The sequence below is a fragment of the Lepisosteus oculatus genome, chromosome 12, assembly GCF_040954835.1.
Source record: "Lepisosteus oculatus isolate fLepOcu1 chromosome 12, fLepOcu1.hap2, whole genome shotgun sequence".
In the NCBI taxonomy this organism is placed as follows: Eukaryota; Metazoa; Chordata; class Actinopteri; order Semionotiformes; family Lepisosteidae; genus Lepisosteus; species Lepisosteus oculatus.
The window spans coordinates 35,006,614-35,032,490 of NC_090707.1; the positions used below are offsets into that span (position 1 = coordinate 35,006,614).

The 25,877-nt window shown below is 41.6% G+C and overlaps 1 protein-coding gene across 14 annotated transcripts in view; it reads left to right on the top strand.

The window, feature by feature from the left end:
• Positions 1–2,907: 2,907 nt before the first annotated feature.
• The window catches only part of abi2b (abl-interactor 2b), a 104,225-nt gene continuing 81,255 nt past the window's right edge, over positions 2,908–25,877 (top strand). For 3 of the 14 annotated variants that reach the window (XM_069196343.1, XM_069196341.1, XM_069196342.1), the window contains exon 1: positions 2,910–3,146. In XM_069196343.1, the coding sequence (XP_069052444.1) occupies positions 3,030–3,146 (117 nt within the window). In that variant the 5' untranslated portion in view covers positions 2,910–3,029. Of the gene's footprint in view, positions 3,147–3,248; positions 3,422–25,877 lie in introns of those variants that run through there. The other 11 variants (XM_015359354.2, XM_015359355.2, XM_069196347.1 and 8 more) reach the window with 7 other exon arrangements.

Genomic DNA, 25,877 nt, shown 5'->3' on the forward strand with positions numbered 1-25,877 from the left:
TTCTGGAATGTCCAGAGAAGAGCATCCAGGTGGATTAACAGACTTGGCACTGGCTAAAGCAATGAGTTTTTTGTTTGAATGTTTGAACAGAGAATAATGTGCCTGATCCTGGTCCCAGTTTTCACAATCCTCAAAAGAAGTGACAAACTCAACCCACTGGACTTGTGAAACATAAATCGGAGGACCCAGCACAAGTTAAAACTCTGTGGGAGTGCATTGAAAACTGACAAAAAGAGGCTGTTCTTTGCACAAAGGGCTGTTGGAGTATGGAACGAGCAAATGTAAGTGTGAGTTCACAGCAATCCTTTATTTTTCAGATGCGAAGGCCAGGTTTATTAACCATGTTAAGTTGCTGAGACAGAGTCAGTGATTCCGAAATGTGTTCTTGGTAGGTTCATTGGAAACTGACTGGAGCAAGGTAGTTAAAAGCAGCTTGCTAATTATTAAAGAATTAACTAATTTAACACTGTCTCATCAATTTATAGGCCATAAGCCAATTGGAAAGAATACATTTTTAGAAGAGAGGCCTGAGAGTCCCTTATTTTTATATTTTGATGACCATACAGCAGTTCTTGTACCTAAAGAGACATAGGCTAAATGTCCCTTTGTCTGATTAAAATAAGACCTTTTTTATTTGCAGAGGAAAAGTGTCTCTTTAGCTCTGGGCTGCAAAAATGCAGTTTTCCTTGTCCAGGTTTTTAAAGTGAAAACCAAAAAAGCAATTCAGTTGCACACTCCCTCCATGACTTTAGCTTATATTTACTCCCTTTTTATGTTCTTTTGTCTTATTCGAAACTACATTTTTTTTGCAGACAGGAGGAATGCTACAGATGAGATGCGGAATCTGATTAGATGCCACACGAAAACCTGCCTGTCTACATAATCAGAAGAGTGAGCTGGTGTCCTGTATTACTTTAAATAAAATTGAGAAAAGTAAAACAGAAATAAGTCATTTTAAGCTAAACTTTAAGCTTCTTCAAACCAACCTTGAAGTCGAATGCAAGCTTATTCTCCATAATAGTAAGGCAGAAAAGTTCTGAGACATTTTCCTAAGAAAACAGCAGAGTCGGAGAATGTTTGTTAGACATGAATCTGGACACAACTGAAATGGCCTCAAATTTGATTTGTCTAAAACTGTATTTAGCAGTCAGCAAAAGGGAATATGGCATTTGGTTCTCAGCAATGAAGACTTGACTGTAAACTAATTCTGCCAAATTACCTGAAGAACAGTTTGAGCATTTCTATTTTTTTGCAATCCAAAGACAACAGATGAAACTCCACAATTTTCCAGCAACAGTTCATACCTGAAAAAAAAAACGGATTATTTTTTTTAATTGTTTGCAGAAGATCATATTTCTGATTTTCCACAACGGCTGTTTCTGTGATGCTACGTGTAAATCGAAATAGTACCTCTGTACTTTTTTCACTGTGCTTAAACCAAAAATTGCCGGGTATACAGATTTTCTTATACAGTTTATTCGGTTTTAAATTCTGATATTATAGTTTATAGTGTAAGTAAAGCCACAGAAAGAATGTAGCATGAAGGGCTTAAAACTGTGAGGAAAGTACGAATGGATGTCAACAAAAGAAGCAGCTCCCTCTACTGGTCCTCCAGCATTATTAGGCAATGATTATCAAAATACTCAACCGTGCTCATATAATAATAATAATAATTGCTTACACTTATATAGCGCTTTTCTGGACACTCCACTCAAAGCGCTTTACAGGTAATGGGGACTCCCCTCGACCACCACCATTCATAGACCTACCTGTATCATCTTAGTAAACGTTTCCATCAATGTATCACCAATTAGTTTTAATAAAGCAACTAAACTAGGAGAAATGTATCAGCTTTTCTAGCACTATTCTATTTTCACCTTAACCTTTGATTTGCATCAACAAAAAGGCTGATAGTGTAACGAAAGGAGTCAAGCCTCTCCAAGCAACACACACCTTTCATTTTCTCAGCCAGCTTCAACACAATAAATTGTTCTGAGGTGTGTGAGTGCTTAAATCCTGTGTTAAACATGCCAGGACATGCTTATTTGGAAAAGGCATTGACTCAAGGTGTGACTCATGTTGCTCTAGATAACCCCTATGACATTAAAGATTAATTGGTGCACAGTAATGACAGCATACAACATACTGTGCTATCTCTTGCACAAGTGGCTGAATGAAAGATGGGAAAGAAACATTCATCTCTTAAAACTACCAAAACGCATCTTCATCAATGAAACCAGAATTTAAAGGATAAGGTCCACATTTTGACCTCCAAATACTATGACCCCTTATTCATATTGCCTTAGGCTGCCGGTAATCATGGCTTCTCGTTCTCTTTAGTTTTGTAAGTTATTTCTAATGAAGAAGGGGAAGATACAATACTAGGAACAGTTATTGATAACTGGGTCTACAACAGGCAATTTTTTTTACAACATCCCACAAAAGATTGGACTAGCTGATAAAGCCAGATTAGGCTTCAATGTGCATCTACAGTATGCTACTGCAGGGCCACACATTCTCAGTTAAAACCATAAATGAATGATAAAAATGATGTACGTACAACTGTTGCCATCTTTCAACAGCCAAGGCTTTGAATTGCAATGAACAAATGCAAAGTTATTCAAAAGCTTCTGCGAATATAACGCTGGAACGGGGTATGATAATATGTTTCGTTCCAGTTTCCTCCAAACAGTTATAAACCTCTAAGAAATGTGAAGATAAATGACACAAAATCATTGAGTACAACGGTGATTGTGATTTGTGTGTCTCTATTAGGATGGGTAGCAAAAACACCACTTTTTATTAGCGTCTTAAAACCTCTGTGGATGCAAACCTATTTATATTTCACGTCATTTAACAGGTGACAGCACACACTTAAGTGTCAAACTTCCTGACATCGTTCTCCTCGCTCCCTCCCAAAAAACCTTCTCCAGTTGAGTAACTACACCTTTCCCACATCGGAGGAGAGGAAGTTGTATGCCTCCCTGCTTCCTGTGTTGCCAGCGCTTCAGTGTGTTAAAGATGTAAAGATGGCGGAGCTACAGATGCTTTTGGAAGAAGAAATTCCGGCAGGACGGAGAGCTTTGCTCGATAGTTACACCAACCTCGAAAGAGTCGCAGATTACTGCGAAAACAACTACATACAGGTAAGTTGGAGTGGGTTTTCGGTAAACGGGCTGGCGTTGAGAGGCGAGCGACCTGTCTCGGGTTGGAAAAGGCTGTGGAAAACGAGAGGAGGGATATTGCTGATGCTCTCATGTTGTGCTCCCCTTTGCGATGTTTTGCTCAAGTCCAGATTACAGCTCTTTCCTTTGCTGCAGAGGTTTTTGGACCCATTCGGTGTGTTTGCATTGACATATGTTCAGTTTCCAGGAATGCGGGTGTAGTTTGAGGAATGTAGTGCTTGTGGTGAAGACGTGTGGTAAGTGTGTATGGATGCGTACGGTGGGGGTTGAACATTTGAAACGGACTGGGAATGATTCAGTAAGTTGTAACACGATAAAGTAAAAACTGATATAAATCAGAACGTTAAATATCTAGATTCGTATAGATTTTGGAGGAAAAAAAACTCCCCTATTAGGAAGCATATGCCAGATGCAGGGATATACAGGGAGCGTCAGTATCAGCGTAAACCTGTAAAAATGTCTCTTTAAATAGTTTTTTTAAAGTTCAAATTGAAATCAATAAAGATCAAAAAGTGCATAGCTACTGGAACATTTTTTTTTTCTGCCGAGTTATGTGTGCATGGCGGCACGGTGTTATTTAATAAACAGGTTTGTCATCTGTCAATCATGGCTTGCTTGATGCGGTGGTGTGTTATTTTCTAGGAGGGTGTCTTGGAATAAACTGCCAGCATGCAGGATGTAGAAGATCATACTATAGGTTTAAAGAGTGGCAGCCCCAGCCTTGCATTTCAAACGCACGCAGCACAGAAAAGAAATAACTTGGTTTCGCTGCATTTTGCAAAGAGATATCGCGTCCGTTTTGGTGGAACGGAGAGTTTAAAACAACCCAGTGCATCTGATCATGATTACAGTCCGGTGATTAATACATTGAAGCCGAAATCTGTGACTAGCCAGACCATTTTTGACCCCCCACTTGCGGGTGATGAGAAACAAATGGGGATTTTAGACGTTTATTTTGCTCCGGAGTTGATCATCTGTGCCTTTGAAGTTGCGATATTGTGATGTCGGCGACGCTTGCGAGCTGTTTCGAGTTGCGGTAGATGTATTTTTTAAAAATTTACTGTAGTAGTAGTAGCAGCAGCAGCAGCATCTTTAAAAAAATTGCCATCGATGAGGTCAGCTGCTACATAATCAAATACCTCTTGCCTCCTGGTGTTTGCCGCGATGGTCGCTAATTGAAAACTATAAATATAAATCAACCGAGGGTTCACTTTTCGGTGACCTGAACGCACTAGAATAAAACGTTCTCAGCCCGAATCAAGTATTTATGCCAACTGTATTTATGTTACATTGTTTTTTATTTCTGTCGAATTAAGGGGTTGACCTCTCTGACACAAAATGCCCTCGGGGTCTTGCTCGACAGCATTACACAAATTCGTCGGATTTTAGAAAAGCTAATCTGATGTCTTTTTGAAGAACATTTTAATGTGATTGCTGGTGAGCTAAGCATATTAATCGGGTCCCGGCTGTGATTGGTTTTTAAGGTGACTGAGCAGTATCAATAATTTGTTTTCCCCCGGGAATATGGGTTGTGACGCAACGGCGTGTCAGAAAACCCACACGTATCGGTTGATATACAAAATACGTCTATTAAAAATATCAAGTATCGTATTTGATTGTGCATGCACAATCGCGCGTGCTAGATTTTTCTCGTTTTCTTTCAAGGGTTAATTTCCAACAGGAAGGATTTCAGATTGTGCATAAATGCATGAAGGGGTTATACGCTTTTCAGTTTTTACACATAAATGTGAATTGTAATGGTTATTCGACGAGGGACGCGGTTTCATTATCTTGATATTGAACACTTTGGGTTCTGTGTCTGTATTTACATGGTTATAGGCGAGTCTTGGCTCTAATGAACACAATTTAAAGTTAATTTGATAATAATCCACAATTTTACTCCTTTTTATCAGCCCCAGTTTCTAAACAGCAATATGACTTTCTCCCCTATGTTACTTAACTTTAACGTTAAAATACCACTCCAGTAATGTGTGTGGTTAATTAAGGTAAATGGACGCTTTAACATCATTGTTTGGGTAGACGGGAAATTTTAAAAGGCAGTTTGCCACAAAGCCCCCATGATTTCGCTTTAGTTCTTGCGTTTCGTTTGTGATTTTGTTGCTGGAGACAGGACCCTCAAAATTGTCATTTTTCCCTGAAACCAAAGAGGGACTGGTTCAAAACTCATAGCTGCCTTTACCCATGGCTGAGTGCTTTATCTGGATGCAAGGGTACAAAGCAATGTCCACAGCTTAATCTCCTGTGTCTTGAACCTCCTTCTCTGCCATCCTGAAAATAGCCCATTTGAACTTTTTTTTGTCCCTTTCTCCTCAAGGGACTTGTGTTATCAAGGAATGTGGAAGCTATTCCGAAGGTTGATTCCCGATTTGCACCGGAGTCAGAAGTGCTGAAGGGTCTGTCGTGGGCAACGTTGAATTAAGCGCTCGTGAGAGAATGTGATCTTAAAACAGTTGGTCCCGTGTGCCATAATTTACAGCGATTTGTGTTTTGTAATAAAGGGAGGATGTGTTTCTTTTCTCAGCATTGTAGCGGGGGTTTGTGTAATGTTGGGCAAAAGACAAAAATATGTAGACACAAAGCATCCCATTATGGTATTTATATACAGATTGTAGATGTGGCATGTATATAATTTTCCTTGTGAGGTAAGCTTCGTAGGATGGAACATCTGTCTGTTTCAGTTTCTTTAGTCTCTGTGGGGAAATTGCTGGGAAGGTTGGACATGACACAGGCTGTGCACATGAATGTTCATGAGTCAGGAGTCTGCCGTGTAGGAACATGGAGCTCGGAGGTGACCCTTTTTTCCCCGAGACAGGGCCGTCATTTTCAAATTGAGTATAACTCTGAAAACAATTACAAAGAAAATACCGACTCGAAATTCATTTTAAGGACTGCTGAAAAGAGGAGCTGCTGACATTGCTTGTGAGAAAGCCTTGGTTTTCATCTGGAGGCATTTTGCGTGTGGCATCTTGGTGTGTGGTGTGTAAATATCAGTAATTAATAGATAGCTTCATTAAACATTTGCCTTTCTCTGGGTTCTTAAATTCAGTGTTACAGTGGCTTTGTTTTTCAGGATCTGCATCAACACTTCTCTGTTTCATGAATTGAAGAAATGCCAGACTTAGGACAGTTGGTGCTGCATTAATACCCTAACGTAGGGTCCACTTACAGTCCTTTCTGGCTGAAATTCCTATTTCCTGGGTTTAAAGGTAGTTAAATATCTATAATCTATATGTGGCAAATAATGGAAATCACAACCCCGTATTCAGCTTCATCAGCTTTGGCAGTTATTTTTTTGTAGAGCGTGCAGACTTCTTACCTTGCCTTAAGATGTCCATAACTGGTTAATACTTTCCAATATCCACACTTTCAAGTTAAGGGTTTATTACCTATCAAGAGAAATACAGCTGAATATTGGGGGTGAAAATAATTCTCTTTTGTTCATTGAAAAGACATCTCACCACACATGGTGTTTCTTGGCAAGAACACTGAAACAAATGTAACATGGTCTCTGAGATTTTTTGAGGGAGGTTGTAGTACTGATAGAGGAGTATAGGATGTATGTTTTTTAGTATTTGTCTAACACTGATAAATTAGCCAAAGCTTAGAGTCATCTCTTACCGTCAGCATAGGGCTTACTTAAATTTGGAGACGGGACCTATCGGTAGTCATGTTTTGATTTGCATTAAGAGGCACACACGGTTCTGTTTAATATTCCGCGTACCTCACACATGTACCCTGGTCTTGAAGATCACAATCTCTAGCTGTTGGTTTTGTGCAAAGAATTATTTCAAAGAGAGACACCTGTGTGAAATCCAATTTTGCTTTAGTTGGCGCTGTCTTTTTTTTTTAAACGAGAAAATTCCGGTTCTCATTAACTTCAGCCCAGAGAGCGCTGAGCTTTGCATTTGGCGAGACGTCCTAAACAATACAGGATCCAGATTAAAGCCCTGGGTTAAGCACGCAGACTCTCAGCTCCGTTGTGCACAGGTGTCAGCTCTGTCTGCTCTCCCCTCTTCCCCCTCAGTCAGTCAATCGGCTTTGCACACCACTAAGCGGCACAGCAGTTGTAATAAGTGCAGCTACAGTAGTGCTGACTGAATATCTGTAGGGACAGTGCAGCTTCTCCTGTTCGGAGCTGGTGGCAGCCAGTGTGAAGGCTCCACTGGCCTGTGACGCATCTCAGGTTTTTTTTAAGTTGGATGTTTTTTAACTCGTTGTTGGTGTTGCTGTTCTCTGGTGATGTTTTTGGTGTTTCCTTAATGTCTCTGGATTGGAGCAGACAGGCAAATAAACGTTTCATTGCACACGTGCGTACGACAATACACTGAACTGGCGTCAGGAGCTTCGGTGTCTCAGCGTTTCTTTTCCCGTGCTGGAGACGTTCAGGGTTTTAAAATCCAAATGATGGGCTTCTGCGCCACAGGGTTTCCTCTGTGACTCCTCATAGACCTCATCCCAAGGGAGGCGGTTCTGTGCCATGGCCTTGTCTAGCTGTATCCTGTCAGCAAGCATTGGCAAGAGAGTCTCATACTGATTCCTACAGGAAAAAAAAAAAACTTCATCTGCTGGTGTGCTTATCTGAGCTGTAATTGCCTGTAATACTCGCCTTTAGTAATTGCTAGCAGGTGATTGCCAATCATTTCTTTCATTTCATCTGTTTTATTTTTCTACCTGCCCTCTCTCCCTCACGCTTGAAGAAAGATCTGTGGCCCGTACATCGCTTCTTTTCTTTACCTTCCAGTAGGGCTGGGCGATAATTCGATAACGATAATTATCGTGATATAATTTTAACAAAAGTTCGATATATGTTTGTGCTTTGCGCATGCGCACAAAATTCTGCGCGAGGGCAGCTAACGTGGTGGTGTTTACCCTGACAGGATTGTAGTTTGAGTGGAGAAATGAGCGGCACTGAAGCGAATGTAGTGCTGCCAACGACCAGCTCGAAGGACGATGACATCGTCGACAGAAAAGGTTATTCAACTTCGGTAATTTGGAGATATTTTGGCTTTTTACGATCAGACATAAAACAGAGCACTTTAAACTTTGCAGTCTGTCTGAGCCATCTTCTATGTGTGTTTTATCACACTGCAGTATTTAATTTTTCTATTAAGATATTTATTTTGTAAATTTTACTCATGCATATTTTGACATAAACAAAGACTTGAATGCTCTCTACCTCAGATTTGTTGAATGTTTCTGCTGTTTGGCAAGTGTTTGTTGTGTTCTTAAAATAAAGAGTTGTTTGATTTACCAATTAACTGTCTGGTTTCTTCAACTTTCACTCAGGATAAAAAATCTGCCTTTAAACTTGAAAGAAATAATGATTTGACATTTATCGTGATAATTATCGATATCGACTGATATGAACATTTTTATCATGATAATGTTTTTGGCCATATCGCCCAGCCCTACCTTCCCGCATGGAATGAACCTGTCCCTTGTCTATTTAAAAGAATTGTGTTTCTTTTGATTTGATTTATTTTTTAACCAGCCCCCATTGACTGTTCTGTTTTGTGACCGAACCTACAACCTTTGCCACTGGCCCAGTCCGTCAATTTTGACCATCTGAGCAATTCCAAGCCTTTAAAAAACAGCACAGTGAATCTCACTTATCTTGGGTAGAGGGCTCATGCTTGCCCAAACATTATGTAAAAAAAGTAGCATTTGAGTACTACATCTTTTTGGGGTTGTACTTCTGCTTATAGTTGGATTAAACACAGGTTTCTTGTTGGGGTCTTCCAGAATTCTGACCCTTGATGAAAGGTCTGCACCCCACCTTTCATAGAAAAAACAAGGCCCATTCTGCAATCATCAGGCTCTGCTGGGGGCTAACTGAATCATATTAGCTGCCGAGCTATTCATCATTTTGCTAATGTAAACACTATTCTCTTTTCACACCTCTGGGTAACTCTGGATCTGTCTTGATTAGAACTGAAAATGCCAAGATCTTACTCATTTCTCTGAGTCTTGGAGGTGAAAACCCATTATGCATCGTGATAGGACATGTTGATTACTTCCAGCTGAAATGTGGAACACAACCTCCTGAATGTGCTTGCACTGTAGTGTTGTCAGTGAGACAGAGAGGTAGTTTTTTGTTTTAAAAAAGCAAGCCTTTGCACATTGAAACTATTCACAATTTTCATCTGTTTTTCACAAGATGGGCTTCAGACCCTAATTGGTCATTAACCGCTAAATGCCTTTGTTTTTAAATATAGAGAAACATGTAAGGTTTTATATTTTGTGTGCAAATTAGCCCCCTAAGCTTATAAAGAAATTATTTGAGACACTCGGTGAGTAGGCAGGGCCGGGGCATTTAAACCCTGATCACCAGCTTTCAAGACGAACATCACTACTGAGAAGTCCAAGACCTCTGGCAAGGTAGAATCTCATTCCTTTACCGCCTGTCAGCCAGTGGGGGGTGTATCCCCTGAGCTAACTCTTAATTAGTTAGCCAGCAGCTAGATCACCCTGCAGCACACAGCTGGCAGCCTGCTGAAGCTCAGCAGGTGTGAGCCTGGTCAGTACGTGGATGGGAGACCTCCTGGGAAAAACTAAGGTTGCTGCTGGAAGATTTGTTAGTGGGGCCAGTAGGGGGCGCTCACCCTGTGTTTGTACTTATGCTCCAGTCTAGCGATGGGGACACTATACTATCAAAAAGGCACCGTCCTGGATGAGCCGTAAAATCAGGGCCTAGACTCTTAAGTGGTCATTAAAAATCCCAGGGCGTTTCTCGAAGAGAGTAGGGGTATTAACCCCAGTGTCCTGGCCAAAGTTTCCCCTGGCCTTTACCGATCGTGGCTTGATAAGATTGTTAATAATCCCCATCTTTTAACTGGCTTCATCTCTCTGTTCTCCTCCCCGCTGAGAGCTGGTGTGTGGTGAGTGTACTGGTGCACTATGGCTGCCGTCGCATCATCCAGGTGGGGGATACACACTGGTGGTGGTGGAGGGGTGTCCCCATTAGCTCCAAAGCGCTTTGAGTGGAGTGTCCACTCAAAAAAAGTGCTGTATAAGTGTACAGGATTATTATACCTATTATTGCAGTTTATTTGGATCTTGTCACATCATGTGATCCCCTTTGACCTGGGGATTGAGCTATCTGCTGTTCGACAAATGCCTTTTCTTCTTATGTTGCCATGGAACTTGTTGCCATAGACACCAGGTTCAGAAGGTCAGCATTGACAGGGTTTTTAAAGACATTGCCTCCTAATGATACCAGAGGTTTTTTTGGTGAAGATTCCCAGTTGCCCCCAGCTGTAAGTGAGCCTCCCATTTTCCCTGCCACACGAGTTAAACCTTTCTACATTCCTTCTTCCTGGGTGGCCACCCTTTTGTTATCCCTGAATTTCGTGACGATGGGCACCAGTCAACACTGGATTGTCGAATATTTATTTAATAGCCCTCACTAGAGTTTTGAGAGATCAGTTGACTTATTCTTTTGATCTTCAGAGATTTCTGTGACGTTTTCTGTAATGATCTGGCAGTTAAAACTTTGTTTCTACTGTCGGGTTTGTTTCAGCAGTCCTTCTGCTGTTTCGTTCCTTAGTTTGTGAGGTATAGACTGTTCTGTGTTGTCTTGATGTGATTTTAATTTGTCCAATCAATGCTCATAAACAATGTAAAGATTCAAAGATTCTACCACTGTACCTCTATACTGGGTAACACTATTAAATACTTTTCCACTTTGCATAAAAATGAGCTACTACAGCTTACACCAGGGCTTGACCGACCTGGAGATCCATACCTGCTGTTTTTCTTACTGTAGACCAGGGGTCCCCAATCTTGATCCTGGGGATACACACACTTGCTGGTTTTCTTACTGTCGACTGGGGGTTCAATTCTCTGCTCTTGGGAATCCACAAACCTGCTGGTTTTCCTACTGTAGACCAGGGGTCCCCAATCTTGATCCTGGGGATACACACACTTGCTGGTTTTCTTACTGTAGGCTGGGGGTTCAATTCTTTGCTCTTGGGGATCCACAAACCTGCTGGATTTTCTTTTAGCTGAGCTCTCATGCGAACAGTATATAATTTTCCAATCTATAAGTGTTTGGGCAACACAATCCCACTCTGCGCTGTGCCGAATGTTGTGTTCTGTTTTTTTCCCAAGCATGATCCTTTTAGAGACAGGATTCATTTCTGACCCAGTTTTTAGAAAACGTCAGTTTTTGAGAAGCAGAAACTTTTACTACAGTAAGTCAAAAATATATATATATATTTTTAAAGATGCACTTGCCCTGTTCAACAAAGAGAGTTTCTAGCCTGTATACCAGTTTATACCAAAAATAATATTGCTGTTTTAAAGTGTGCAGTTATATGTTGGGTCTATTCCTGTCATTTATCAAGATATTGTTTCCATACTCTTCTATAATTGAACCCTTTTATATAATTGGGGGAGTAGAATTCATTTGAATTTTTAGTTCCTGTACTTTTAAGAATGGCTTAAAATGGAACATATCCCAACTGTTCAGTACAGCAAAAGTAGCAAAGGTTCCAATCCAGCTATTTATTAGTTCAATTAAGGATTCAGTTAAGCAAAGAACACCAGCAGGTGTTAGTGTCTCCACAGAAATCTGGTTTAGATTGGCCTCTAGCTGGATCATGTCAGTTTCAGGCCGTGAGGTTTAAAACAAATAAAAGTTGAAAAGTGTAATGCCCAGTGCAGTCTCTGTGACTGATGAAGTGTGACCTCTGATTGCAAGAAATGCAGTTTTTAATAGTGTCTACTGCTACTCAACAGCCTTTCATTGATTTGTCAGAATGGTTGGGGGAAAAAATAGAATTGAGCAATCAGCTTTGCAGGTATTCGATATTCTTTAAGTGATGGCCTAGAAATCTTATAAACATTTTATTTACCCGGACCCAGCAATGCAATGTATCTTGTTTAAATGTGCCAGGTTGTCTCTGCTAGTGAACCTAGTCAGGTCTTCGGGAAGATTCAAGAGCAAGGTGGCAATTTAGATGAGGTCCCATGCTGTTCCGCTGTCTAAAAGCACTGTGTTTGTATTTTACTTTTCTGTGTCTTTTCTGTACCTCAGTCACGTCTTGTTAGATCGTTTCCCATTTGCCGTTTTTAATCCGAAAGTGCAGGCTGTGTTGTTCTAAAACCTGAGGCAGTACCTGCATTCAGTCTTTGTATCGGGGTGTTTCTGGGTCAAATGGAAAACTGAGTCTCTTTTGTAAGCGTCTTTGCACCAGACCTCCCCTCCCATCAGCCCCTGTGTATAAAGGCACATTAATTCTTTAGTTTTGTGTAATACAGACTACTTTTTTTGTCCCCGGTCAGCACTTCTGTGTCTGGTTTCAAGGTTTCGGCTGCGGTATAGGATGTTTTTGGAAGTTCCCCTTTCGTTTCTCTCCTTTTTACTGACCCAAAACTAGATTTCGTTTTGAAGCACCAGACATCTTCCTCCCGTTCCTCCACCAGTCCCCCTGTCTCCACCTTAAAGACAGGCCCGACTGTCGTATCTGTGTTCTCCATTAAGAAACACTGCCACCAAACGCGAACACTTCCTCAACTTCCAGTCCTCTTTACACAGCGTGCCTTGGTTTGCCATCTAGAAGAAATGCAGAAAAACTTTACTCAGCTCTGTAGTCTCCTCACTACCATGTCTTGGACAGCCTGTGGGGGCTACAGAACAGCATTATGCTTTGACCTTCCAACTTACGTCTGTGTAAATAATACAAAATGTGATGGTGGAAGAGATTGTACAACCCTAAATTATGTAGCCGGAGCCTTGTTTTCTTCTGTCTTATGCAGTAACTGTCCTGTTGTGGTTCAGGCTTGCTGCCATAGTACCTTGCAATAGTGTTCAGCTCCACATTCCTGGTTTAGTTTTGGAGCTTCACACTCATGATTCTGGAAAGTACACATTAAGACAAACTTAAAGAGTGCCACCTTCTTTTTGTCTCTTGTAAAAAAAAAAAATCTACTTGGAACAATGTGTTTTTTTTGTGGGAGAATTGTGACTTTAGTTTACGTGCCCTTCATAGATTTCTGCCTCTCTTCAGCTAGCTACTGCTTTAGCTAAGCCCAGGCCTAGTTTCCACACTGGTCCTGAGAGATTGCCGATTTCTATTCCAGCTGAGTTCTGAAGCGCCAGTGCTGTTTGGTGCCTTTAATTGATCTGCTTGCTGGTTTGGATAAGTTTCCCCACTCCTGAAGTCCTCCTGGATTTTTCTCCTGCTGAGTTTTTTAATCAGTGGCTAATTGAGTTCAGTTTTCTATGTGGGGCACATTTGGAAATGTACTTTCAGCTCTTCCAAGATCAAATGGAATTTGTCATTGGGATCAACCCCCCAGCAGTGTCTGAAAATCAAAACTGCCGTCGTTCAGGTGTGTTGCCTGAAATGCACCCGACTGGAGCTCATCGTGGGGGTCTGATAGTGCTATTCTTCCCTGTGTGAGGAATCACATAGATTATGATTAAGAACTGAGCTATACCAGAACCCTGAAGACACACCGATCCCCCAAAGAGAGTGAACTACGGCACCTAGTAAAAGGAACAGCGAGTGAAATCCTGACTGCGGTTCTGTTTAAGCAGTTGACATCGCCCAGATTGAGTAATTTCACCTCCCTGACGTGCATTTCTCAAACCAGGCATCTGTGGGCTGTCTGTGGAAGGTGGCTCAGTTGGGCTAATTTCAGATCATTGTTTTCAACACGCTGCTGTGTGAGTTGGGCAACCAGTTACCAGATGATGGGGTTGGGTGGATAGTATTCCTTCCTGCTGCCTTATGTGATCTGTGGTTGCGGATGATACATCGAAGGCCCAGAATCGAGGATCTTTTAGTTCAAGTAGGTAGCTGCGTTAGCATGCGTAGGCTGCAAAGGAACAAGTTAAAGGTTTATTCCCATGCTGGAAAGAGAAGAAAGGTTTTTTAGCATGGAATAAACCTTTAACTTGTTCCATCAAGGATCTTTGTTGCACTGTGTGATCCCTGTAACCCAGTAACAAGTGAGTTTGAAGAGTCTCTGGAAAGAAGAACTACAAAGCAGAAGGCTGTGTCATCTGTGACTCAAGGTCTTGAAATCCTGGCATGCCACTTATTTGTCTCTCATTGGACCTCGCAAGTTAGTTGCGGATGTTCGTCCACTCCGCTCAGCGCAGGTACTTCTTCCACCACAGAAAAGAGGAAACTTGTCCGCAGACACATGTACTGGCAAGCAGTCTTCAGCTTCTCGGACTGAACTTTGACACATCCCACATTTGAAAGCACGTTCTCAAATGAAAGGAGGTTGTTTGTCCCATTCAGCCTGTTCGCTTTTAGTAGCTAATTGATCTGAGAATCTCGTGTAGCCATTTCTTGCAAGAGGCCGGGTTATCGGTTTGGACAACATGGCTGGGTAGTTTGTTCCAGACTCCTGCTCAAACTTCCTGGGACTGTGCTAGTCCCCTCGCGTTGCTCTTGTGTGGCTTGAGAAGAAACTGCTTGAGAAGTTGGGACGGTAACCATGTTTTCCACAAAAAAATGCCAGGGTTTGATCCTCCCAGTACTAATTGCGTTGCTCTTTTCCACATTTGACTAGAAACGACCCCATGTTGAAATGGACTTTCTTTCAAGATTATAGGGCCTAGTCTGTGCTCCGCAGGGAAGCCTGCTCTTAGTGAGGCACTCTGGAACGTCCCGGCTGACTCCCAAATTTACTTGTAGAGACAGCCCATGCAGTTTTTCTTCCAGTGGGTTATATCCCATTTGGAGGGGAACCTGGAAAATTTGAGAATTTGTTCCCAAATTTAATGTCCCAGCCGAAGTGGTATGTCTTCACTGTGGGCCTCACCCAAGTTTTGTCATTTTAGCAAGTGGAAAAGAAAGGTCAGTGAAGCTTTTCTTATTTCTGTGTCGTGAGTCACTGAGGGGAACACAGTGAGTGAAGTACCTCCCAGTGTTTAAGGGATGATAAACTTTATTGTGCCCAAAGGGGGAAATATTTATGGACCCACAGCACTTCTGTACATCTGAATACATCACAAAACATTATGTAACATATGTTAACATAACACATTACATATAACATATAACGTAACAAAACATATATTATGTAATAACTTGTTCCAACATAGTCATGACATATTGCACAATACGTGCTTTGTTACAGTTTGTGCTGACACAATTGCATTTACATTTACCCTTGTCGTTCATTTTCATTATTTGCTTTAATAGATAAAGGAAAAGAGGCACAGTTAGGCAGCTTTCCTGGACCTTTTTTTCCTGTCAGCTTTTCCAGCAGAGACTCCTAGGATGAGAGGCTAGGGGATCCGATGAACTCTAAACGAGTTTTAAACCGAGACATTATCCACTTAGTGCGTTGATCAAGAGGATTCTTTTATTTCCAGGGCTTAGGAATTCGCTGTTTGGGACTGAATTACTAGGGAGAGTTATCCTGCATTGTTTTTCCTTAGTTGGAGCTGTCAGATTCCATTTTTGTGCCAAAATTGAGAGTGACCTTCTTGAGATTTTTTTAGTTTGTATTCCCCAGGTCTGTGAATACTGAATGCCCCTCATAAAGAAAAAAATCAGAATTCCTCTCGTCTTTTGCCAGGCTAATGATGTTCCTTATCTTTAGCAGCTATATCCCCTGCACCTTACAACTGGCAGCCCACTGAAGCTCAGCTGGTGTGAGCCTGACCAGTACCCGGATGGGAGACCTCCTGGGAAAGCTAAGGTTGCTGCTGGAAGAGGTGTTAGTGGGACCAGAAGGGGGCGCTCACCATGCAGTCTGTGTGGGTTCTAATGCTCCAGTATAGTGGCGGGGACATACTATAAAAAAAAGCTCCATTCTTTGGATGAGACATAAAACAGAGGTCCTGACTTTCTGTGCTCATTAAAATTCCTAGGGTATTTCTCAAAAAAGAGTAGGGGTGTTACCCTGGCGTCCAGGCTAAATTTTCCTCTGGTCTTTACCAATCATGGCCTCCTAATTCCCATTGCTATCATTGATAGCTGATGTGTGTTGAGTTTACTAGCACAATTTTGCTGCCGTTGCAACATGCAGGTGGGGGCTACACAGGGGTGGTGGTGGAGGGGTGTCCCCATTGGTGTGCTTTAAACGGAGTGTTCAGAAAAGCGCTATATAAGTGTAAGGAATTATCTCACTGGAGAGGCTCTGAATAATATGAATGACTGATGTGTTTAAGGTTTATGAGGAAGTGACATGACTGCAGTGTGAGGAGAGTCAGTAGGAGAGGAGTCTTATGAGCCTTCACTGCTGTTTAACACTAAACACTTCAGAAGGGAGGTGTCATTCTTTTCCTTATGAAGAAGCTGTTATGAAGCCATGATTGTCATACCTGAGTGCCTTCAGGGCAGTAGACCACTGTGCTTTGCATCCTTGTGTTAAGTTGCTACAACAGCTAAACCGACTGTGGTTCAGATGTTTAATCCTGCTGATAGGACTGCTCGTAGACACTTGCCCCACTAATCCCCATCACATTGCGCTAATGAAGAGCATCTTATTAGTTAAAGGCTGATGCCCTTCAAGATAAGAGAGTGGTGCAGCTTTAACACAGCCCCTGTCTGATAATTGGGGTCACAGGACCCCAATAAACTAATTCTGCCTTTTTGTGTGCGGTCTTCATTTGTATTACAGATGATATTGAACAGAAATGAAATAATCCTGCTTCAGTTCAGTGAGGAAAACAAGATATTTGGGTTATATTTGTACTTACCACCCTGAAACCCCTTACTGGCAGCCTACTATAGCACACCAGGTGTACATGGAGGGGAAAACACCTGGAAAAACTAGGGTTGCTGCTTGAAGAGGTGTAAGTGGGACCAGTAGGGGGCGCTCACCCTGTGGTCTGTGTGGGTCCTAATGCCTCAGTATAATGAAAGAGACACTATGCTGTAAAAAGGTCCTTTGGACAGCATGTAAAATTGAGGTCCTGACTCTCTGTGGTCCTTAAAAAGCCCGGTGTGTTTCTTGAAAAGAATAGGGGTGTTAACTCCAGTATCCTGGCCAAAGTTTCCCCCTGACCTTTTCCAGTCCTGGCCTCCTAATAATCTATGAATTGGCTTCATCACTCTGTTGTGGTATGTGGTGAGTGGACTGGCACACTATGGCTGCCGTCACATCATCCTGGTGGGGCTGCACCTTGGTGGTGGTGAAGGGGAGTCCCCATTACCTATAAAGCGCTTTGAGAAATCCAAAGAGCGCTATATAAGTGTAAGCAATATTATGATTATTATTGCTACGACTACATATCTTTAGTATTTTTCAGCTCAAGTGATCCCAAAGTGCTTTACATATAGAAAGAGACCCACTGAAGGTAAGATAAGAGATAAGATCACTTTATTGGCCATATACAGTTTCATGCATTAGGAATTTGTCTTTTCACATACCCCAACTTGCTCTCCATGAGACACACAGACAGAGAGAGAAGCTTGGGGTCAGAGTGCAGGAACAGCACCCCCCTGCATCAGCTGCAACAGCTACGCTGTAGGTCAGGTGAGGAGCTGGCACATTGTGCAGGTCCAGAGTGGAATTTAGCCAAGACACAGGGCTTTCGCCTTTTTCTCCCCCAATCAGTTGCCCTGGGATCTTTCGTGACCAAGCAGTGAGGACCTCAGTTTGTCCTCATCTGAAAGACTTTCTATAGGCACAGGCCCAGGCTATCATACCAGAGAGAAGAGTCCCACCTACTGGCCTACAAACACCCTCACTATAGCAACCTAGTTGTCCTTAGAGGTCACCCATCCCAGAAATGACCCAGCCCAAATTTGCTTAGCTCCTAAGATGACACTTAAAGGTAGGAATGCTGCAGTCAAATGACGAATACAGCAATAAAATGGATGTGTCGCATGGGTTTCTGGGTATAACAGAATTCGAGTAAGCTCAAGAGGGGTTACAGTGTATTTTGAATCTCTACTTGTCCTCCCCCACTCTTACTTCTTATACTGGGATACAAAAGACTTTTAGTACAATGTATACTATAACTCTTGAGTTATATGTTTGTATATAGGTGTATAATAGAGTAATATTATTATTATGACCTTGTGGCACGGTCAGTGTTAAACAAGACTTGTTGCAGTGGAATGTTATTTTCGCCATAGGGGATATATCTGGTTGATATAGTTTATCAGTATGAGAGCAAAGTGCAGTCTGATAATCCCAGTCAGAACGCCAGCCACACACCACATTGAGAAAATTATTTTGGAAATGACCTCAGTTGGGGTCTCTATTAAAATATTACTTTATCCAAATCTTTAGCTGCTCTGCAGCTGAGTGGTCGCCGGTGAAAAATCCATTTTAGGTGGAATTAAAGCTCGCTGGCTGTGTGCTTAACGAGGTCCGTTATTTCCAAGCTACTCGTCCCGTTATATAAACGTTGAATCCTTTGAGTTTGAAAACCATGTTTCCTGGGATTGCGAAAGGTGTCGTAGAGGCAGCTGCCTGAAATTGAGACAAAAGGCTCTTCAGGCCAGTTGTTGTAGAATGTCACTGTAGGAAGCACAGTATTTGCAGTTTAAAGGGTTTTAAAACCATTAATTGTGGGGAAAAAACGGTGCTGGAAAGGACTGACACCTTCATGCTTACATTATAATGCAGAAAATAAAGATTAAATTCTATATTAAACAGGAGGAGACCTGTCTTAATAATATCGGAACGTTTTTTAACACACAGTAATAGTCAGAGCTATTCTTGCTTTGTTTATTCATTTAATGCAGGGCTCATGCTCATGGACTGCATGTGGAGAAGCCCTGGGTTGTTGTCTCACATTGAGCATTATCTTTATGGGATGAGCCATTATCCCTCTTGTGTGGTATTAACTAAACACCATCCACTGGCTTTGGAGTCTTTGATGTTTACAGTAGCTTTTCACTTCATTATCTGATGAGGAGAGAGAAACTGGTGGTCCTGTGGTGCCCATCTGAAAGGAGCAGATTTACATATTAATTTGGTTCTCACCAGTAAAGCAGTGCACAGCACTTTTAAAACAGATAATTTGCATAACACATTAAATGTGATGGCAGTATCGGCTAATGATTTTCAAGGTTCTCTCAGCTGATGTGAAATGTTGCCTTATCCTGTTTGCTAAGAACATTTTGTGATACAGGACATTTAAAAATTAGTCAATTTGTGCGTATCAGTTACCCTATATAGTCTGCTCTATGGTGACTTACTGTGACAGTTTGGCTATGCAGAAAAAAAGGTTGAGGAAATATGGGCTTTGATGTAAGAGCTTGGGGGTTTAAAAGAAAGTGATCTCTATGACACTGTTTTTGATGTTTTATTTAGATCTTCCCTAGTCAAATGCTTTGAGGCCACAAGTTGAATATGAGTCGCACAGCATGCTTAATCTTCAATCTTTCTCTTCTTCCTTTCAAGTCAAACGCCGGTTTTGTTTTCGACACTTCTTAACTCGAGGAGAAAGGAAGGCACTGGTGAAATAAAGGCTCATTTCAAGTAAATATATGGACCGAATTTTGGCGGGTGATGTAGCTGACAACATTTTTCAATTATTGATAGCTCTTTGTGTGGGGAAAAATGTACTGTGCAACCTTGTGGGGATTAATATTATTAATAATAATAATTCCTTACGCTTATGTCGAGCTTTTCTGGACACTCCACTCAAAGTGCTTTACATAGTGCACCAGTATGCTCATTAGAGAGTCAGGACCTCAGTTTTACATTTCATCCGAAGGACGGCGCCTTTTTACAGTATAGTGTCCCCGTCACTATACTGGGGCATTAGGACTCACACAGACCGTAGGATGGGCACCCTCAACTGGTCCCACTAACGCCTCTTCCAGCACAAACCTAAGTTTTTCCCAGGAGGTCTCCCATCCAGGTACTGACCAGGCTCACACCTGCTGAGCTTCAGTGGGCAGCCAGCTGTTTTTCAGGATGATATGGTTGCCTCTGATAGACTAGGTTAGTCTACACTTCGCATTACTGATGACAAGTCTAAGTGGTAGACCTGTCTCAAATGACCTGTTATTTCTCAAGTAGAGGGCTGGAAAGGCACTGACTGAGGAGGGAGAAGAAGTGGAAACATAGTATTGATTACGCTGCTGTTTGTAGGAAAGAAATGAAAGAAACCAATTTACAGTACGAGAGAAAGGAATTCCTTACGTAGCCTCGCATTTACCAGGTTTAGGTACAAACCTTTAAATTGGGGGGAAAAAAGTTATTTTTGCTTGATCGTATTAATGAATAAAAAAATAGCAACTCATTCTACAGAAAAACCCATACAAGTCTGAACTCTCATTTATTAAACCAAAGTATTAATTTTTGTTTCTCCCAAGATTTCGCTCCCACTGAATATGTATAGTTTGTCACCAGAAAGAAAATTAAAAAGAGACTATAGAAGAAAGGAGGTCAATCGGCCTGTCTAGGCTATTGCGTAGTTAGTAGTTATTTGATCTCATCCAGCCATTTCTCAAAAGAAGCCAGGGTATCAACTTAAAAAATGTGACTGCCCTAGCATGTTCCATGCTCTTACTACCCTTTGTGTACAGAAGTGCCTCTTGTTCTCGGATTCCAGCGCTTTTATGTGTAGCTTCCACTTTTCTCCTCTGGTTTGTTTTTCACAGAAGATTCTGAGGTCCACAGGGTTGATTTTATCAGTGCCTTCAGAGGACTGGATGTTTGATTTGGAGGCCTTGAACAGAGAACATTTCGGATTATGCGTCGTCACAGACAGCCCCACAGGAGGTGGAATAGTTCATTCTGTGTTTACAGTGGTGTCAGTGCCTCACAGGTCATCGCCATTTCATCTTGTGATGGTCATGTTTTCAATTAAGCCGGTTTCAGTTGGGTTTTTTTTTTTAAATACAGCACGGGTCGTTCTCAGTCTGTCAATCTGTTTTCAGTTATTCTCCAGATATTGTACTTGACTTGAATGGTTTTCGTTGTCCCGTCCTGCTGGAAATGCTGTCTGGAACGTTCTCTCTGCGGGACACCCATGTTTACTTTAGAAGGTGGTGGCACTGTGTGCGAGAGTGTTTAGCACAAGCTGAGGTAAATTACTCTTAAACTGGGGTACTAGCAGTTGGTGTTGAATTGGTGCGGGGCAGTGCGACTGGAACAGCCAAAGATTGAAATTCACACACATTGAATATCGCACATTGAAATTCAGGCTTAATGTGTTGATCCTAATAAAAACACACTCCTTAAATAAAAAAAATCAAAGTTTTCTTTGATTGAATAGTACTTGACTCTGAAAACTCCAGTTAAACTCAGTGTAAAAACAAACTGATCCTTTTTAACCTTTTCTAGAGCACAAAATCATTGGTTAAAAGTAGATTCAATGAGAGTTGGTAGCATTTTCACATTCGCTTGCGATTATTGGGTTTACAAACATACCGTGTGTACAAGCACAGGTTTCTTTAAAGGAAGAAGCTAGACATTTTTTGTCTGGCTTTGGCACATTTTTAGATTTTATCAAATGTTAAGTTGTTTCCATTTTCTTTTCAAATCCATTAAAAGCCATCAAAATGTGGCAAAGCAAGCCACACGTGACGAGTGAAAAAGTACGAATGTGATCGAATGCTTTATTCCAGTGGGGCTAAAATTGTCGACAGTTTTGTGAGTCTTCATAAGATGTGCTTCCTGTTTGAAAGAAGATCCTGAAGTTTAATTATAGCAGCTGAAAAAGATCTGTATTTTCACTTCTCCCATCCTTCCTGGAATTTTTCAAAGCAGATGTTTCCAGTGGGTATTGCCTGACACATTCAGCTGAAGTCTGTGTTGTACCGTTTAACACATCTGCTGCCTTAACTCTTTCTAAGAGCAAACAGTACTATGATGTGCATTTCATTGTCAACAGTAAGGGACTGAAACTGTTTTATTTTTACAGTTTGAATCTAGTCTGCCACTTTCACTGTAGACCCCCTGTTGATCTTAAGCAGACGCAATCTGGGTCACTGTGCTAATTAAGAAAATGCCAGTGCACCTGCTACAAAAACTGTGCTTTGCTTCCACTTACCTAGCTTCTGAGACCTGATCAGATCCGTCCATAGGGTTCAAAGGGTGCTAGCTCTTCTAGCTGTAAAATTGTTGTATTTTGAGCATTGCTTTAATGTGCTTGGGGCATTCTGGTCTAACTGCTGAAAAACGGTTTCTTAAGAGGATGAAAAATGAAACATTACCCAAGCAAGTGCAAGATACTATGCTCTGTGCTGCCTTTACTTGGTACAAAAGGGTGCATAATGCCTCACTAAGGTGTTTATGCATACTGGTTTGTCCTTCCTGTTATGCTTTTTTTTATTTAGCTCTTATTGCTGAAGATAGTATCTAAGACAAAAAGCCATCTTTCAAACCTAACAAACAGGTCATGCTGAAAGATATGTTTGCTAGAGATTAGCCAGTTAATTTGTTTACAGTGTCATGTTTCCTACCCATTTGTCCCATTGATGTACTACTGCATTGGATAAGTGTTGTACTGGGAAGAAGATTCCTTGCATTAGTCAAAGTATGCGTCTATTTCACGGCAGTTGAGACAAAATGAACTGAAATCGTCTCAGACACACACCTGCTTCGATGTTAAGGAGCCAGCATGAAACCTACAGTACGCGCTTTGCAGGGTGTGTGTTTTTTTAAAGGTTTTTCACCAGCGTAGACTCATGAACCTTGCCACTCCCGTTCAGATTAATAAATAATAAAAATGTTAGTTTTATTAATCTCGTTTTCTATTTTTCCCCCCCTCCCCTGTGCGAAAGGGGTTCTGTTATCTGCGGCTCCACATTCACATCTTTGCGCTAGAGCACAGCCAGGGCACTGTGGTTGAACTGAAACTAGCACTCGATTCTGAACAAAGCCAAAGAAAATTTGGCACGTCACCTGAAATTATTCTTCCATAATTGCAAAGAATAGTTTTTATGAGTTGGAGTGTGCTGAGGAACTACTCTCTTGGCATCATGTTCCCCTAATGACCATTTGTCTGGAATTTAGATCATCAGTGATTGAGCACTACAGTAGAATTCTACTTGGTTTGTACTAATGGTGTGTAACGATGTAGGAAATTGACAGGTTATTAGCACACATTTTAAAAAGCCGAAGAAGGACCTTTAAATCTTGAAATATGATGTTGACTTGTGGTTCATTGTGTTCTTTCTGCTACCTGGGCCAAAGGGTGTTTTCATGGCAACAATAAAGAAAACGACCTGCAGAAACACCACAAACGCTTTGTCATCATTTTTGTTTTCCTAATAAGACTCTCACACCTGCGTGGATCTTTTTTAATGCAATCTTTTATTGGGCATTGATGCTTCCTGCCGTTGGTCTCCTAAAATTCAAGTTTTTTTTTTCTCTGTGCCGTTCATTTGAATTCCAAAGGCACTTTTGCTGAAATAAGGAAATATTTTTTTCCCCCTTGGTCTCCAGTTTGTGGTTTCCCCTCTTGAAAGTCACTGAGGGGCCTGTGGTTGAGGCACTGACAGCAAGAGGTTTTCGCACTTGGTTGTGGTGCAAAGATATCGTAGTAGTTCCAAGTTTCAATTCCACCTTGGGCAATACAGCCATTGTCTGTCGGGAGAGCTCAAGAACTGCAGGAGCACCTGCAGGGTTAGAGATCAGTCTCCCATTGTGGAGTTTAGATCTACTTACATACTTGTAGTCTCTCTAATAAATTTACCAATACACAGTTGGATTCACTTAAGTCGTACATTTAATGTTATTTAACCTTAAAGCTGTCTGTAGGAGGACACTAACATAAACTTGCGCAGTTTGCAAATCCTGAAATGGACTGGTATGTGATGCCAAGTTTTATTGACCTGCTTGGACGGTTTCACCCATTTTAAGGTTCAGACCTTCCTGAATATGCTGCCGATGAAGCATATTTAACGAATATTTAAAATCTTTTCTTTCATCTATTTCTGCAAAGTAACAAGAACAATATCTCGAGTTCCTGGTGGAGATTTTTCCACAGGCTTGTAAATGGCTTTAAGTTTGGCGTGATCGGAGTCTGATTTTCCAGGCCCGATATAGTGGAACACGGGTCCTGAGGTGTATGATCCAGAAGTTCCTTTAAGGCTTTGCCGATGTTGGCCTTTTAAAAAATGTTGTTCTTCGCAGCGCAGGTCCAAAGCTGGATGCATAAACGATTGTTTTGTTTTTGTCTTGTTAAAGACTGTTATTGATTATCATACATGAATACACTCCTGGCTGTGCTCATTGCTGGCCCTCAGACAGCTCGTTATGAATCCAGCACCGACCTTGACATGAAATTAGAAACCTCACCTGTGCTTGTGGATTGAAGGTGATTATCCTGTGCTCAAAGCCCGGAAAGGATTTGGGAAGCAAGGGATAGAATTACTTTGACTGTAAAGGCCTCCTTTGCCTGGGTCTCCGAATGATATTGATTTATTTCTGGATAGTACTGTCGCAAAATCCAGACCTGTGGCAGCAGAAATCATTTTAGAATAAAAGTGCCAAAATGGTTTGCCTTAGATGTAACTGGCAGCTGGGTTTTGAGTTTTGTATCCTGCATGGAAGGAAATGGGGTCTTTTGCCAGATTTACCAGACGCTTGCTGTTAAAAATGACAAAGCAGTGGATGTTGTTACAAGAGAGATATGCTTCACAATTCTTGTGTCTGCTGTTGCGTGACACCCAGGCCCTCTCTCACTATGTTTGTCTAACATGGGCCTCTTCTCTTTAGACCTTTTAGGATTGTAATTAGTATTGTTAAAGTGTGCCTGGTCGCGTCGCAGGTGAATTAATTGAGTTAATTGAGCGTTGAAGCTGCAGCCAGTTCTGTGTGCGACAGTCATGGTGAACTTGCAGGGGAGTTCAAAATGTTCAGCATTATTTAAGAATTGCTAACAGGGAAACTGAGAGCTACACTAATGCCACTGCAGCTGAGCTTAGTGGAAGGAGTCGGTTTTCGTTCCCCTCCGTGGACTGCTGTGAAGTTTAAGAAGATTCTGACAGTGGTGTTCTTTTAAGGACATTTGAGGTTGGGCCACTGACTTCACACCTTACCCACCAGATGAGTTTGTTAATGTCGGAAACTCTTTCCATCCATCCATCCATTATCTAACTGCTCTTTCCAATTCAGGCTCCAGCTCCCCCATGACTCTGTCCTAGAAAGTAATGGGTACAAGGTGGGGTACTCTCTGGATATTATGCCAGACCGTCATAGGGCGCAGGCAGGCACACACTCACGCAAGGGCCTGTTTTCCAGAAGCCAGTTAAACTACCAGTATTTTTGGGACTTTGGGAGTAAACTGGAGTATCTGGAGGAAACGCATGTGAACACAGGGAGAACATGCAAACTCCACCCAGACAGCACCACAGGTCCGGAATTGAACCCAGGGCCCCAGCACTGCAAAGCAGCAATGCTAACTACTGCCCCACTGTGCTGCCCCAGTCTTTTATTATTGTATGTAATTAAGTGTTCATTTCTTTGTCTCCTGTTAACATTTTACATTGTTTTACAGATGTGATCAAATGTGCTACAGAAAACAAAGGTGATTATGAGAATTGCATATTAATATTGGTTCACCACGGATTCATTTTTGGGGTTTCCAGCCTGTGTGTACATGACGTGGCTAAGTTGCCAACTTTTTAGGGGAAAGGAAAGGTGACAGGAGATTTTTGAGAAGCATCTTTCTTGTAACAGCTGTAATAGTTCACATGTAAGCACAGTTGAAAGAAGAAGTATCTTAGGGCTCGTCGGAGCTCTTGCAAATCTTCAAATAAAAGTAGAAAACCGATTCCTTAAGGC